The sequence below is a fragment of the Dendropsophus ebraccatus genome, chromosome 2, assembly GCF_027789765.1.
Source record: "Dendropsophus ebraccatus isolate aDenEbr1 chromosome 2, aDenEbr1.pat, whole genome shotgun sequence".
NCBI classification, from domain to species: domain Eukaryota; kingdom Metazoa; phylum Chordata; class Amphibia; order Anura; family Hylidae; genus Dendropsophus; species Dendropsophus ebraccatus.
Window position 1 is genome coordinate 171257503 of NC_091455.1, and position 17409 is coordinate 171274911.

General features: G+C 40.0%; 1 protein-coding gene across 3 annotated transcripts in view; it reads left to right on the plus strand.

Annotated features, from left to right (window-relative positions):
- The first annotated feature begins 905 nt into the window (after positions 1-905).
- Positions 906-17409, plus strand: part of COLQ (collagen like tail subunit of asymmetric acetylcholinesterase) — an 88247-nt gene continuing 71743 nt past the window's right edge. For 2 of the 3 annotated variants that reach the window (XM_069960433.1, XM_069960434.1), the window contains exon 1: positions 906-1243. In XM_069960433.1, the coding sequence (XP_069816534.1) occupies positions 1138-1243 (106 nt within the window). In that variant the 5' untranslated portion in view covers positions 906-1137. The remainder of the gene's footprint in view (positions 1244-17409) is intronic. The other variant, XM_069960435.1, reaches the window with a different exon arrangement.

The following is a 17409-nucleotide window of genomic DNA, read 5'->3' on the forward strand; positions in this document are numbered from 1 at the left end:
CAAATTCTTAAATAGCATCATGAAAGAATCTTGTAATGAGAATAAAGCCATTTAAAAATGGCAATAAAAAAAAAACACTATTGGGGGGGGGGGGGGGGGGGGGGACACAAAAAAATGCATTGTGGAGGGTAAATATACAGGCTTTTTGTGTTGTGTTTTAGGCCACAAAAACTCAGTGAACAAATTTATATCAGAAGAAAGGCCAAGGCTAGATGTTTTTGAAAACTGCAAAATTGGAAATTGGCACATCACATTTTTTCAGTCCCCCCCCCCCCATTGACTTCTATAGGGAATAAAAGCACCAGAATAAAAAGTCAAGTCTATGGGCACATTGACATTTTTCCCTAATTCTCTAAAAAAGAAAAAGCAAAAAAAAAAAAAAAAAAAACAGGAAAACCCATAGAAAAAATACGCAGGGCAAAGCTTCTGTCTGAGGGAATCCCTAAACACACTAGGGGGGCACAATAAAGCCTCAAGGAGAACAAAGAAGGGGCGTTTTCTAAGGTGATTTTCTTTGGTCCAAAAAAAAAAAACTGAACAGAACGTGTGTGTGAATGAAGCCTGAGGGAGGTTTTCCAGGCTCGCAGGTTATTGCTCCTATAACAACGCTGATAATCCCGCGCTCCTCATACACAGGTGGGGAGGCGTGTGGAGCCGGCAGCACGGAGGGAGGTAGACTTTGTCCATTGCATCAGTATTGGGGATCACCTCCCTGCCGGCTATCACTATGGAGCCGCTTCTGGGGTTCTCCCTGCCTGGTCGTGCGGTGCCGCATAGCTGCTCTGTGTGCACAGGGCTTCATGCCTCCTCCTCCTCAGCATTACCTAGCCTGAGGTATAAATACTGGCCGGCCGGGGGCTCCCCTTCCTGTTCTATATATACCAGCAGGCTGCCATTGAGAACGTCCTGAGGGCGGGCGGGCACACGGCAGGGTCACACTGACATCTACTTCCCCGCTCACTAGGAAGACCCACTCACAGCAAGTGTCACTCAGACACACACTCAAGGTGGCAGCCACAGCACTCAGATCCACACCCACCGACTGGGTGGAGGCAGCAGGGTGCACAGACACACTGGCACACACAGTCACTCCTGCACACACATCCCCCGGGCTCAGGGGCTCTTCTTCCTGCCAACATGCTGGTGCTCAGACTTGTGGCCATGGGATTTTACCTCCAGCTCTTCTTCTCTTTCATCCTCTCTCAGACTTCCTTCATTGACAATGTCTTCCCAATTCCTGCAGGTAAAGAGCAGTTTTGTGTTATTCTTCTGCATGTGCCCCCCTTCCCCTGCCTGACTGGGACCCCATGGGCTGGGGGGGGGGGGGACTTCTATTTTGGTCAGGGGAACCAGGAAAGACTATTCTCTCTATTAATAAACCTATTACAGGCTAGACAAATAGGGTTTATCCTAAGAGTAATGTATTGGAATGTCTATCATAGGATCCTAATGCAATGTCCATAGGAAGTGCTCTGCTATTGCTCCTGTTATTGGTTCCTTCTCTGCAGTGATTATCATATTATGGAAGACTGATGAAGCCCTATAGGCAACTGATCTAATTTACCTCTATATAACATATTTTATATCCCTGAACTGAGATGGTTAATTATTGCAAAAAAAAAAAAAAAAAGTCATGTTTATAACCCCTACTTCTATAGATGAACATAATGAAGTTCATGGAGCTGAATGGATGAGATATGACATTACAGTGCAGGGATTCTTCTCTGCAGTGAAGGCTCATATTGTCTTAGGGCATTGCTCCATGACATGTGCTGCAGAAATACAAGGCTGTCAGGGCATGATGGGAGTTGTAGTTTGCTACAACCAGAGAGCAGTAGGGGAACAGTGTTCTAGGTTATATAGTCAAACACAGCAGATTTGTGGCAGTAATTTCCGCTTAAAAAAAACCTATTCTTACATCCGAATGAGGTTGTTTCTGCAGCAGGTACATGAATTTCTGCAAGCTCCAATCTGATGAATAGGACAGGTGCAAATCAGCTGAATGAGAACACTATTTGGTTCTTATGACACTTTGCACTGCAGTCCTTGTTTTTTAGGGTGCAATTGACAAAATGACCTTTGAGATGGATATTGATCTGACGTCTGATAAATGTTTCCAACCATCACCATGCGACTTTTTTTCTTGTAGTGTTACACATTGATTTTAACCATCAAGTTACAGAGACACAATCGGGTATATACAATCTGACCAAATTACGGTGGTCACTGGTTAAAATCAATAGGTACCGCTACAAAAAGTCTCTGTAAGATTGTATGGAAGATCCCATAATGGGAGGGAATAGAGCGTTCTATTTTACTAATGGACTTTGATGTGATTTTCCTTTGTGCACAGTGCGAGTGATTATCCCAATAGGAAATCATAGAATTCTCACATTAATTGAGATTATAAATGTAATTGGGAACCAAGGTACATGGCCAAGAAGATTTACTGAACAATATTCTAATACAAATGGAATGCATCAAATTAAGTATAGGGTCTTGTCACTTTTTACATATATTATATTGTATAGAGAAAGGCACATGGCTTAGTTGGGTTGGTAAATGTGTATACTGTATTTGTGTACAGGAATGCTAGCCCCAATTATAAGGAGGAGAAGTGTGTATAAAAGGCCTTGGAAGTTGTATATCATGCTGTACGGTATGCATAAATGTTGCTGACCCGAATGTTCGTGCACAACAGTGGTGTCGGGGGGGGGGGGGGGATAGGGTGATGGGCTGATCATGATCATTGCAGATACAGGTCTATGAGAACAAAAACAAATGCAATTTTCTAAAAACACAATTTAAAGTCTTTTACAGTAATTGATGCAAGAATATGAGAAAATTGTAAAACACTCTTTGCTATGGGTGATGATATCATCGATTCTGCTCCTGATGACATTTTACTCCATTGTTACCATGAATGTACAATGGAACAATAGGATATTATGTTTTTGGATCTAGCATTGTTACTATGCCCCCACAGCTATTTCAGCTTTCTGCTTATTTTGGGTCATCCCTGGGTAAGGAGTTGTTGGTAAATAAGCCTAGCCTTAGATGTATTGTTCTACTGTGTGATCCGGAGCCATGTTCCTAGAAAGTAAAATATGTTTCTGTGCAATCTTCCTCAATAAAACAATAGCATTGTATGTTTATAAAATAGTGTAGAGCCTGTAAGGATATTTTACATTATGTGTGATGTACCGAGTACTGACAGAGAGTGACACCTGTAATGCTGAAGATTATAATACAGACTGGTACTGCATTGGTATCCGGTGCCAAACAGCAGACACACTGGCACTAAGTGGAAGCTTCCTGCACCAAAGCTGTGACTTCTTTCCTTTCTATGTTAGATTGGATCTTTTTATCCTTTGCTGTTGTTTGTTTACTAAATAGGAACCTAAGAAAATTCTAGATAAAAGTCTAAAATGTCATTTACCTTCCTGTGTGTAACACAGCGGGCAATACATATACATGCTGATTAATGGCTCTGCGTAGGCATTGCCTAGTGTCTTACAGCAGTTTTACTCTCGAGTGAGGTTTATGGGCTTTAGTTGAAGGATATATTTAAAGGGGTTATCCAGTGCTACAAAAACATGACCACTTTGTTCCAGAGACAGACCCTCTCTTGTCTCCAGCTTGGGCGGGGTTTTGCTGCTCAGTTCCATTGAAGTGAATGGAGCTTAATTGCAAACCGCGCCTGAACTGGAGACAAGAGTCTCTGAAAGAAAGTGACCATGTTTTTGTAGCACTGGATAACCCCTTTAAGCTTCATTCAGTTCAGTGGAGCCAAGTTACAAAACCCCACCCAAACTGGAGACATGAGTGGTGCTGGAAGGTATGTGTCTTAAGCCCCTATTACATGGAGCGACTATGAGGAGCAAACGAGCTATAGCTGTCAGCGCTATTACACGCAGCGGCAGTGAGCGGGTAAGTGCAGGGGAGGCCGTGGAGAGGTGTGGGGAGGCTGCCTGGGCGATGGCTTGATCGTCCAGGCAGCCCATAGCATATTGCAGCGGTCTGCTGCCGCCGCTCCTATTCCACAGAGCCCCGTAGGGCAGCAGATCGTTGCTGTATGAGTCGTTTGTCTTTCAACAATGTTGAAAGACAAATAACTGCAGCGATCAGCCGACAGCCTTTTATTACACGGCCGATAATCATTCCGTGTAATAGGGCCTTTAGTTTCCTTCTCGGCGCTAGTCCCGTGCTGTTAATCGGCGTAATCTTTATCCGGGAGCACTGTTAGGATCATTTCCCCACTGCCCCCACAGCGCCACTTGGCCCGTCCACTTCAGAGCAGTGCTCCTAAAAGTGCTCCTGGCTGAAGATAACGCTGACTAACAGTGCGGGACTGGCACCGAGGAGGAAGGTAAGATATATACCTTCCTCCAGTGCCTTCCTCCTCAGGACTATAGGGGGCTATCAGCAGGTCAGATTCATGTAACCTGCTGATAGTTCCCTTTTAACATTGAGGATGTTATGTGGTTATGAACATTTGTGTGGGAAGTACTTGTATTTAAAAGAAAATCTGTCACCCCCTGACCACCTGCAAAGCTGGCAGCACTGCTGGATACATATCAATAGAATAAACCTTTGTTTTTTGTGTTTTTATTTTCATATGAAAACAACTTTATTAGGGCCATGAATAGGGGCAATGATGCGAGGCCTATTATTCCTCTGGACCTAGCACTAATATACCTAACTGTGGTGTAAGCACAGTTTGTTCGCTGACTATGCAAAGGGGCAGGCATACAATATAGTGAGCCATAGCGGCATTGTGGTGGGTTCAAAAATTGTGCTTTATGGCAATCTATAAACAGCACTCTCCAGCATAATGTCTCCCTAATCTAAAATATAATGAAATGGATGCAGTATGTAAACGGCAATTCAGAGAAAAAAGTGGTGTATTTACTGTGCTCTCTGCCACCACTCCTGTCTGTGTAAGGAACTTTCTAGAGCAGTGGCAAATTCCTGCATCAGACTGGAATGGCTATGTGAATTTCTGTAGGACATACCTATATGTTCTGGAAGGCTTGATTTTTTTTTTTCTTTAGAAGTAATTTACAAATTTCAGGAACTAAATGATTTTAAAATATTTTTTTATCTGGAGTACCCCTTTAGATACTGCATCCACTTCATTATATTTTAGACATCCCCCAAGAAGAAGGTTAAAGAATGAGGCACTCACCAAACTTTTCTTCAATACAGAGGTTTATTCACTTCATCAAAACAGGTAACAGGGACGCGGACGAGTGAACAAGTTACTAAACTGCTGTATTAAAGATAAGTTTGGTGAGTGCCTCATTTTCTAACCTTCTAATTGGTGAATGTTTGTATTGGACTATTTTGGAAGACTGAGTACCACTGACTTGAGTCTGGTCTAGCAAGTATTCACACTGTCCGCGATACCTCTAAGCAATAGTGCTGAGGCAATTCTACAGATGATTTCTATTATATTTTAGATGATGAGACATTTTGCTAGAGTGCTATTGTCCAGGACTTTATAGACTTCCATAAAGCACCAGAGTTGTTCTGAATGGGAACACCAGATGCAACAAGATGGGTATGGTGTCAGACCCATTGACCGTCTTGCAAGGTTGTTAAAGATCGAAATAAAATGATGCATGTAATGCTGCGTTTTTACGAAACGATAATTCGCCCAATCAATCGTTTAACGATTTTGAAGCAACGATTTGGTTTTTATAATGATCAGCATTTAGACGAAAAAATAGTTAGAAAATTCTTTAGAAAATTCGTAAGAAAAATCATTATTGCGATTGTTTTCAAAATCGCTTAAGCCCATCTTTCACATAGGGTGAATCTTTGAAAGACTGCTTACACGAAGCGATCCGTGAATTTTTAGCGAGAACATGTTGAAAGATCAAAATGAACGATCTCTCGCTGGTCGCTTGATCGTTTTCTGTGTTTACACAGAACAATTATCACTCAAATGCGATCGTTATTGCGAAAATTCGAACGATAATCATTCCGTGTAAACGCAGCATTAGGTTTTTCAATCTCCTTTAGCTGGATCACAGGGCATATGTTAATCCAGCCTCAGGCTATGTTCACACACCATCAAATTGATGGTCGTCCACTAAAAACGTCTGTCATTTAGATGGTGTATGAGCATAGTCTTACAATGCAAATTCAACAGTTTTGGCAGGTAAGGAGACTTTTCAGAGCTCATATACTGCAGATCTTAATGTGTGCCATCTGCAGAAGAGCGGGATAATTGGCATCTGCAGAGCCATCGGAGCGATGCGATTCTGTGTTTGGTAAATAACATTAAAATCATTTTCGCAGAGAAAACACAGCATGATAATGTGACAACAGCATAAGCAATAAAATAAAGACTGTGTTAATATCTGTATACAGAGCATTAACCTGCTATTTTTGTAAGCAACTTTTAATCTCTAAGAATAAATATTGATCTTTCCTTATGTATTGCTTTTAACCCCTTCAGGACCAGACTAATTTTCATTTTTGTGCTTTCGTTTTTTCCTCCTTGTGTTTGAAAGGCCATAGCGTTTGCATTTTATCACTTACAGACCCACATGAGCCCTTATTTTTTGTGCCACTAATTGTACTTTGCAATAGCACTATAGCAGGCTTAATTTTTGCATAAAGTACATTGCAAAACCATAAAAACAATTAAATGTGTCATGAAACTGAAAAAAAAAACAACACTTTTTTTTCATTTGGAGAGGCTTTGTATTTACGCCGTTTGCCCTAGGGTAAAAGTGACTTGCTGTGCTTGTTCCTCAAGTTGTTACAATTACAACGATATGTAACTTGTGTAACTTTTGTTTTATTTGATGGCTTTTAAAAAATTAAAACCTTTTAAAAAAAAAATAATAATTTACGCTGTATTACCATGCTTTTATCGCTTTTATCCTTTGGTCCATGAGGCTGTGTGAGGTGTCATTTTTTGCACCATGATGTGTTCTTTCTATCGGTACCTTCATTGCGCATATGCGACTTTCTGATTGCTTTTTATTATAATTTTTCTGGATTTGATGCAACCAAAAATGCGCAATTTTGCACTTTGGATTTTTTTTGCGCTTACACCATTTACCGTGAGAGCTCAGGAATGAAATGAATTAATAGTTCGAGCCATTATGCACGGGGTGATACCAAACATGTTTATTTATTTATTTTTATTTATAAAATGAGGAAAGGGGGGTGATTCAACCTTTTTTTTTTTTTTATATATATATATATATGCATACTAGAAGTCCCCTGGAGGACTTCTAGTATTACTATTCTGATCTCTCATTGAGATCTATGCAATATAGATATACTGCATAGATCAATGAGATAGGCATTCTATTGCTTTCGGCTGCTGCAGCTGAAAACAAAAGAGTGCCGAGCCGGGAACAGTACCGTTACGCCGCAAACCCCGGCCTGTAACATGCGGGGATCGCTTCTCCGCGACGTGGTCGATCTCCCTCACTAGACACCAGGGAAGGGGCAAAGCAGCACTTTAAATGCAGCTGTCAATTTTGACAGCTGCATTTAAAAGGCTAATTAGCGGACACAGCGGTCGGACCGTGCCACTAATTGCCGTGGTCCTCTCTGAACACCCCCACCCGCATGAGGACGTACAGTTACACCCTCATGAGGGAAGGGGTTAAGGTATTACACTAGTGGAGATTAAAAGAACTGCGCAAAGGCCATAACATTTGGAGCTGGCATGATTTGTGCCTGAAGACTAACAGCTTTAATTCATGGGGGTTGACAAAAATATTGAATTTAAAATTTAGGAATTACAGACTTGGCTTCTTTTATTTTCACCATCTCAAAAGGAATTGAAAAGGAATCTGCTCCTAATTTCCGTTTGAAATTCTTCCCGTAAAATATGAACAGAGCAATGTCTCATTGTGTTCATTTGAGTTTCCACTCTGCCGCACTCTGCCGCAGATCCGCGTTCTGCCCTTAGGGTATGTGCACACTGCTGAATCCCGACAGAAAATTAAACAACTCGCACCCATGGACTCTGGCAGACGTGCGTGTCTCCGTCCGTGCCATATACTCCATTCTATTATTATTTTTATTATTATTTATTTATAGAGCGCCCTTAATTCCAGAGTGCTATACAATAGATAGGGGTAACAAACAGGAATAATACAAGATAAAAACACATTACATGAAGATAAATGGCAGACTGGTACACGGGGGAAGAGAACCATGCCCGCGAGGGCTTACAATCTATAAGGTACAGGAAGAGAGAAAGAGAGACAGGAGGTAAAGTGCAGCCAGTCAAGTGTGATGCAAAATTATTGTAATTTATAGCCTAGTTTGAAAAGATGGGTTTCCAGGTTACTTTTGAAGGACTTGATGGTGGATGAGAGCCGGATGTGTCGGGGTAGTGAGTTCCAGAGTATGGGGAAGGCTCGGGCAAAGTCTTGGAGGCAGTTGTGTGAGGTACAAACAAGGGAAAGCGCAAAAGGAGGTCACTGGAGAATCGAAGGTTTCGCAAGGGACGGTAGCGGGATATCAGGTCAGAGATGTACGGAGGGGACAGGTTGTGGATGGCCTTGTACATCATGGTCAACAATTTGAAGTGAATAGGTTGGACAATGGGGAGCCAGTGAAGGGATTGGCAGAGGGGAGAGGCAGAAATGAAGCGAGGGAAGAGGTGGATTAGTCTGGCAGCAGAATTAAGGATAGACTGGAGGGGAACAAGGGAGTTAGATGGAAGGCCAGAGAGAAGAATGTGACAGTTGTCCAATCGGGGGATAATGAGAGCATGTACCAGCAGTTTTGTGGAGTCAGGGGTGAGAAAAGAGGAGATTCTGGAAATGTGTTTGAGGTGAAGGCAGCAAGAGGTGGTCAGGGCCTGAATATGTGGTTTAATAGACAGGGCAGAGTCAAAGGTGACCCAATGGCAGCGGACTTGGGGGACAGGGGACAGAATGCAGCCATTTATAGTGATTGACAGATTAGACAGCGGGGTAGAGCGAGATGGGGAAAGATGATAAGTTCTGTTTTGTCCATGTTGAGTTTTAGAAAGCGGGAGGAAAAGAAGGAAGATATAGCCGATAGACACTCTGAAATACTGGGTAGCAAAGAGGTGACATGTGGACCAGAGAGGTAGATCTGAGTGTCATTGGCGTAGAGGTGGTACCTGAAGCCGTGGCATTCTATGCACGGGCAGATTCTGCCCTCCGTCCAAAGGATGATCAGGCTCGTGCATAGAATGGAGTCTATGGCACGGGCAGAAATGCGCGCAGCTGGCAGAGTCTGCAAGCGGGTGCGAGCTGCGGACTCTTAGGGTATGTGCACACTGAGGAATAGGTGAGTATTTAGCAAGTAATTGAAGAGGAAAGTTTTCCGCTTGAAATCCCTCGCAAAGGGTGGGTTTACACTATGGAATCTGCGCAGAGAAGTTCCAGTGGATTCCATCACTCGAACCCGCTCCTGGCGGCGCACATGTCCACCCATCCCATACACACCATTCTATGGCAGGTCTGATTCCGCAGTCCGCCAAAACAATTGACATTTCAATTCTTTCGGCGGATGCCAGAATTCGCCCGCCCATAGAATTGAGTCTATGGGATGGGTGGAGATGCGCGCCACCGCAGGCGGATACCAGCTCTGGTAGAACAGGAGAGGAATACAAGAAGAATTTAAGCCTCCATTGACTTCTATGGGATTCCTCTAGCAGAATCCGCCCAAAGAATTGACAAGTCTGCGCGGAAGTTCTGCTGTGTGAAAAACAGAGCGGAAATTCCATTATACACACTGGGATAGTGCTCTGTTTATATTTTACAGGAGGAATTAAGAGCAGATTCCTCTTCAATTCCTCACCTATTCCTCAGTGTGCACATACCCAAAGAATTGGCCGGTCCGTTTCCGCCTTCCTCCTAAAGAATTGACATGTCAAGCAGAATTTATGCCCTCATTGACTTCTATAGGATTTCTCTAGCAGAATCCGCCCAAAGAATTGACATAACAATTCTTTGGGGGAAAAGCGGATCTGCAGCAGAAAATTCTGCTTGTAAATTCTGCAGTGTGAACAGAGCAGAAATTCCATTAAACACAATGGGACAGTGCTCAGTTCATATTTTACAGGAGGAATTTCAAGCAGAAATTAAGAGCAGATTCCTCTTTAATCCCTCACCTATTCCTCAGTGTGCACATAACTTCAATTCTTTGGATGGATTCTGCTAGAGGAATCCTATAGAAGTCAATGGGGGCCTAAATTCTGCTTAAATTCCGCTTTTATTCCACTCAAATTCCACTTGAATTCTACTCAAATTGTGCACCTACTCTGCCAGAGTTGAATAGGCGAGGAATTGAAAAGGAAAGTTTTCTGCTTGAAATTCCTCAGTGTGCACATACCCTTATTGGTATGCGGTATGCTGTCTATTCCATTTCATTTACACATCCCTTCAAGGGACGAGATATACAAAAATTAGAATGAAAAAATTCAACGCATTACTGCAAAACACATTAGAACTCAACTGACAGCATACCGCCAGAGTTCTAATGTGTCTTGCAATATCCCGAGCATCTTGAGGTGCTCAGTCGGAATAGTGCTCTATAGCACACTATACTCGATAGAGCATGCTTGTGGAACACTAGCTATACATTTTATAATAGCCTATGCGTATACTAAGCTCTAATGATATTGTCTGTATTATTGGAGATAGCTTTGCTTGACTCCTTATTTTATGTTTTCCATTTCGATTGTGGGGTAGTTTAAAAGTTCTTCAATGACAAAGTAGATGTTCTAGTCTTTATTCTGAGCATGATTGGATGGTAATGTCACCTTGGACATCACTCTGTGCTTTATGTGTTTGCATCAGTCTCCTTCATGTATCCTAGTATAGGATAATGTCCCTACTGAATTGTGATGATCACTGTACTTTTTGAGAATCATTTTTCTAAAGGGAATGGTAATGATTTTTGTGCCTGCACATGATGATTGTTTGATTTATTGTATGACCTACTTTGTATACCTTTTGCTGTTTGCTTCAGAAAGGCCGGTCAGCCAGAATATCACATAATTGTTGCGAATAAATGTCCCAGTCACATTTGAAGTGCTGTCTTGTTCCTATAGATTGAGAGACCAGGATGGAACACATAAAGTGGGGGTGGGGCTTGACTAATGCTCTGCACAGAAAAGAGGGAGAAGGCTGTGTACCTGTATATCTGTAAGTCTGTCTACCTCCTCCAGAGGATTCAAATTGTCATTAAAAAGTAACTCAAGGCTACCCTCTCATGCCTTGCCACTTATAAACTGTGTAAATAATAGTGATAGTACTACTGTATATACTCCCCACCCTTTAGCTTATAACCATCCCAGACAGTGTGAATGGCCACAGAAGAGGTGATCCAAGCAGAAGCAGCATGAAGGACGGTATAGAGCACTACTAGGCAGTGCAAGCTGCGAATCAATCTTTCAGCAGTTTTGGTCTCGGCCTTACTTTGCTTCACCTCCTTCCATAGCCTTCAATGAGCAACATGTAAGCTGGTTACTTACTGAGCTGATAGTCCCTCTCAGGACTTTTAGTAGTATTGAATAGTATTGAAAGTAGGGAATGAGTTAAAGTGTAAAAGAGCCTGATATTGATTGATTTATCGATTGATAGATGAATGGCTTGATTCTCATACTGGACAGTCAGCTCTCAGGTATGCATAATGGTTTTACCATATGCAGCAGAGTATTGTTTAGTAGCTTCCTTCGCAGATAGCTAGATACTTACAAACATGTAGTAGGCGTCTGGAAAGACATGGATGATGGGCGCAGGAGGGACAGGGTTCCTCTATCCTCTAGCTCTCTTCTTTCTCTGAATAGGACAGCTGACTCTTTGGCAGCAGTAGAGTGGATAGGCCAGTTTGAAGCAGCTCTACCTATATCTCCCCATTTGTGTATTGACCATCTCATGGCCGTACAACCAACCCTTCACCCCAGGGAGTAAGTGCTAGTGTATTTTGGAGATTCCGAAGCTTTGGTGCCCCATGTAACCTGTACTGTCCCTATAGCAAAAATATAACCAAATCACACTTTTTAGATGCAGTTCTTTGAAGGGATTACAGCTTTGTATTATTTTTTTTTCCAAATATTTTTATTAGATTTTTCAAATTTTATCTATAACAATACAGTTACATATCAAAGGAAGACATAAATAGGATACAATATAGTAAGTTTGAAAACAATTTTGCTATAAAAAACAATAGAATCTAAAGAACAAAAATTAATGCTCTACAGGATCGAAAGAAATGTAGATAAAGAATCTCTATCTTTAATATAATTAAGGAACTCTGAGTACTCCTAGGGTGCCCCTTGCCTCCGCCGTCTGATACCAAACAGTATTACAAAAGTGTTTCATAACAGCTTCCCTCTCCTCCTGCGACATAACCTTTATGAGAAAATTTCCATTTTTTGATGAAATTTTTTGTGGAAACATCTTTGTTGCGGATTGTATCCAGCATTTCCCAATGAAGAGTTTCTTTAAGCTACAGCTTCATATTGCTATAGATGTATATGCAGTATCATAGACAGAATCAGGCTATGTTCACACTACGTATATTTTTGTAAAACTACAGCCGTTGATTAATACCAAAACTATGGCCATGATTAATACCAAAATATACGTTACATGGCCGCCTATGGAATCCCGGCCGGAGTGTATACACATAGGGGGGGATTTATGAAGTACAAGTACGCTGGTCTTATATTAAGCTCCGCCCCCTTTTTCGCATCAGGATTCACTAAGAGGCCCGAATCTGCGCTCGGCGTACCAAATCTACACCTGCTTCCGGCAGGTGTACATTTGCTTCATTATTTGCACCTGAGAGCAGGCATAAATCATGATAAATGAGGCGCGGGAGGAGGCCACGCCTCCTTCCCATCTTATCACGCCCCCGCCAGCCCGCCCATCGGGTAAGCGGGACGCACAGGAGGCGAACGCCAGGGAGAAGGGGGGAATGTGCACCTTCTCCCTGGCATACACCTCTGGGGTACCATTGGTAAATCCCCCCCCATAGTATACACTCCGTCGGGGATCCCTAGCGGTGCCTCGAGAAACTGACATGTCAGTTTTCTGTGGCTGCTATTCATTGAATAGCAGCCGCAGAAAACCCTGTCAGTGCACACAGTGGAGCCAACGGCTGCGGCCGCACACTCTATTGTGTGCAGTGGGGAGTTCTGATGCGGGCGAATCAGAACTTAGTGGCGCTAAAGATCATCCGGTCGGTACTGCAGTACCGGCTGGGATGATCTTTCCTGAGACCGGCTGTTCCAAGACCTGGTCGAATCCCGGAATGGCCAGTCTCTTACTATGTGTGACCATAGCCTCAGAGTAGAAAAGGTTTTCCTGTTATTACAGCATGGTATATGATTCTGTCCTTATCCTTTCTATATATACTTTACAAAGCTAACACACAGCATTATAGATGCATCCACATAATGTAAAACGCTTTATTTTTACTGGGTTGAAGCGCTATGGTACTGTACCTTGGCTCTCATGTATGAATCTCTTGCATGTCATTTAAACCAGCTGTCTCTCCATAAAACAAGTCACCCATTTGTAAAAGGAAAATACAGCAATCTTGTAAAGCATTAGGTTAATCACGTCTAATAGTGAGTCCATTCTTGAGTGATGACTTCTTTTTCCATGTGTTACAAAAATACATTTGGATTATTTCCAAATTTTGCTTGAAAATCAGTGGCCTTAGAGCACCTTTTATTTATGTCATCACATGTCTTTCCATGGCAACAGATGTACACAAATATTGTATAGGTGTTACAGGGTCACAAGACCGTAACTAGGAACTACAGATAAACATCGCAGAGAGAAATACTTCATGTATTCCAAATATTTCACTGCATGTGACTGAGCAGAATGACCGGCAGGAGTTCATTAAGGCTTCCGGAGAGACATTTTATTACGCTGCACATGTTTAATTCATCAATAGCTTTTCAATTAATAATCTGAACTATCTGAACACTTCATTGCTTTTACCAAACACAAATAATAAATGCCCTACGCTGACAGATTTTACCCTTATTGCCAGGAAAAATCAAATTTTCACAATTGCGTCATTTAAAAAACACTGCACAGATAATTTTGTAAAATCCTGAACATATATATATATATATATATATATATATATATATATATATATATATATACAGAGAGAGAAAGAGAGGTATTGCTAGTTAAAAATGATTTCCTTTATATGTGGGACCTTTACAATAGAAAATAATTACATAATAAAAATAACACCATAAGGCTGTGTTCACACATAGTATTTCACATAGTAATACACTGTGTGCATTGGACGTCCGTCTTCCCATTGACTTCAATGCATTACTATTGCAGCCAGTTAAATCACAGCAAAAACTGACGTTTTTGTAAGTATGAAAATCGGCCACCTTTTCTCTATTTTTGATGTTGTGTGAACATAGCCAAACTGAGCAAATCTTTTTATTATAATTTTGTCCTGTCAGTTACACTCCTGATTTTGGTTGAAAAAAGACTGACGGAAATGTGTGAACATAGCCTAAGGAATGGTTGTTTTTACATCCATACAAAAAACAAACAAAATCAGGTTATGATGACTCTTACTGTAGTATTTCCATCAGTCTTTTGGTCAGCATTTTTTTAACCAAAATCAGGAGTGGAACTGAAAGGGCAACATTATAATAGATTTGCACAATTTGGCTATGTTCACGCTACGATTAACAGCGTCCTCTGTATTGGCTGCAGGAACATTCTTTTTTTTACTATTGATTTGTGGGCACCGTCGGGTGTGCCCGCAAATCAATTAGCCATTCACTTCAATGTAATGTGTGCCTGCCGCCGCATATCACATTGTGTGAGCAGCTATTATTTCCGGACGTTGTTCATTCAATAGCGTCTGGAAATAATAGGCAGGTACATTATTTTAACATAACGCTGTGTGAACACAGCAGGCGGCATTGCATTGACTTCAATGCAATGCTGCCCCTGCAGTAAAGAACGGATGCTGATGCCATTGCAATCAGCATCCTTTCTTTACATGAAACTAACGATGAGTGAACATAGCATTTCTGTGTTTTCAACCAACTCCTGGTCTTGGTTGGAAAAATACTGACCAAAAGACTGACGGAAATAGTATGTGTCAACATAGCCATTTACTGTACAATAAATACCGGAATATATCTTCAGTGCAAACATATGCCAAAAGAGTTTCCTTGTTTGAAATATCTATATGAGAGCATTCACAGAATGATCCAAAATTGTATGTAAATTTAGAAAATGAAGGAAATACCATGTTATTAAGAACCATAGTTAAAAAGTTAATGAATGACTGGTGTTATAATAATGATAAGTGAGGCTGAATGTTTTTTTTTTTATTGTAAGGCTATGTTCACATAGTAAAATAAAAAAAAAATATAGCTGTGATTTTGAGGTAAAAGTACAGCCATTTTTTCAATATAATATTTTGCTCCATTGATGTTGGTAGTGAGCACAAAATATAGAATAAAAAATTATTACCTTCCAAACAATGAGGCTTAGTTTACACACAGTAAAATAAAAGCTAGCAATGGCCGTAATTTTGAGTGAAAGTAAAACAAAGTGTGAACAGATTAAAAAAGTATTTTGCAAAAGCAGGCCGCATTTTTAACTCAAAATGTCAGAGGTAATCTACCTTATTTTAAAGGCGTGTCAATGTGGCCTCACCATGCTCATTATTTACAACCTGCGTTTCCAAAATACACCATTCTTTTAGCTGTTTATACACAAGAGTTTTACTTTCACTCAAAATTTTGGTTGTATTTACCTTTTATTTACTGTATGTGAACCTAGTTTTAGGATAATGGTACTATCTAAATATATTTCTTCTGACTGTCTCATTAAAAACCTTATAACCCAATAAATATATATATAAAAAAATATTGTGTTTAATTACTATTTTTACATTTAGGCTATGTTTGCACAACATCTTTTCATGTGAAATAACTAAATAATTTTACAATGACGGACATCTTGGCCATTTTTTATGTCTATCATTATCAAACCACAGCCTTTATTTTGCATAAAAAGACGTTGTGTGAATGTAGGCCTACATGATACAAAATATTGAAGGATTTATAGTTTTTTTTCTCTGTGTACATTATATGGGATATTAGGACTAGAATTCCTAGAAAAGTAAAATTCCAATTCTATGTGATTGCAAAGTGATCATTTTTCACACAAAAAATTTAAATACTTTAAATATATTAACTCTTTTTATATTATTTTTTTTTACTAATATGCTCAAGTTCATTTGAAACTTAATTTAGTGTTTGCCCAGTTCCTCGAAGAATATATAGTTTTGCGTCATAGTTTGTAGATTTACGAATTGAATAGGGAAGGTAAGAATAATGGAGCTTTTTTTTATAGTACACAGTTTATAATACATTATATTTAAAAAGCGTACATCTTTCACCATGCAAAATGTCTGCTAAACTTATGTAGGTTTTATTGCTATATTATTTTTACCCATTTTATGTCATGGCCATGGACAGCATGCTAATTTTGTAGGTCTAATTCTGTTCACATTCTACCTGTAGCACCAAGACGAAAAATAAATCACTTACTTTACTTAATCCATTCTATTCCTGTACATTTCAGCATGTCAAAAAAGAGTCTGAGTTTTGCTTTGATCTACTTTTTTTTCGTGCACAAAATTTGTGGACTATTGTTAAAGCTACGGTACTTGTCACCACATTATATTCGTAATTTAAATTCTGTTATGACACAATTATTATTATTGTATATATTGTAATTAGAATTAGAGTCATCAGAGTAAAAAACATGTTTCTGATTAATTAGTTTTTTTTATTCTTTATCAGAAAGTTGTTCTTTTTTTGTATGATAAACTAACACAACGAAAACAAGCATGCAATTAATAATTAATAATATAGATATTTTACCTTGTTCGTGAATGACTTTATACTTTCTTATAAATGATCTGTTAGTTTAGTTTATGGCTTCCTTACATAAAGCTGCTTTTCAGTGTCTTACTAGGATATACACACATCTAGTGGGAAATCAGAATATGCAGCCTCGTCGAATTAAGCAGTAGTTGAAAACTGTAACTTTATATAGTGTCAAGGAACACACTTGCTGGTTAGTTAGCTAATATACTGCATAGAGTGGCTTGTCATAATTCATTTTTCGGTGTATAAAATCATACTATACAAAATAAAAAAAATCATCTTGTGTTCCATGTAATTCTCTATGCTGCATAATGGAGAGAATGTGCTATTTTGCACTTTTTGCATATAGCAGCTGTTAACAAATGCTACTTATTATTCTGATGATGACATTCCATTTGTCATAGAACATCCTAAATGTTGCCTAAAGTTTTCCCTCTAGCAATATGTTGTGGGTTTAATAATTTGCCTTTTTTTCTGTTATACATTCA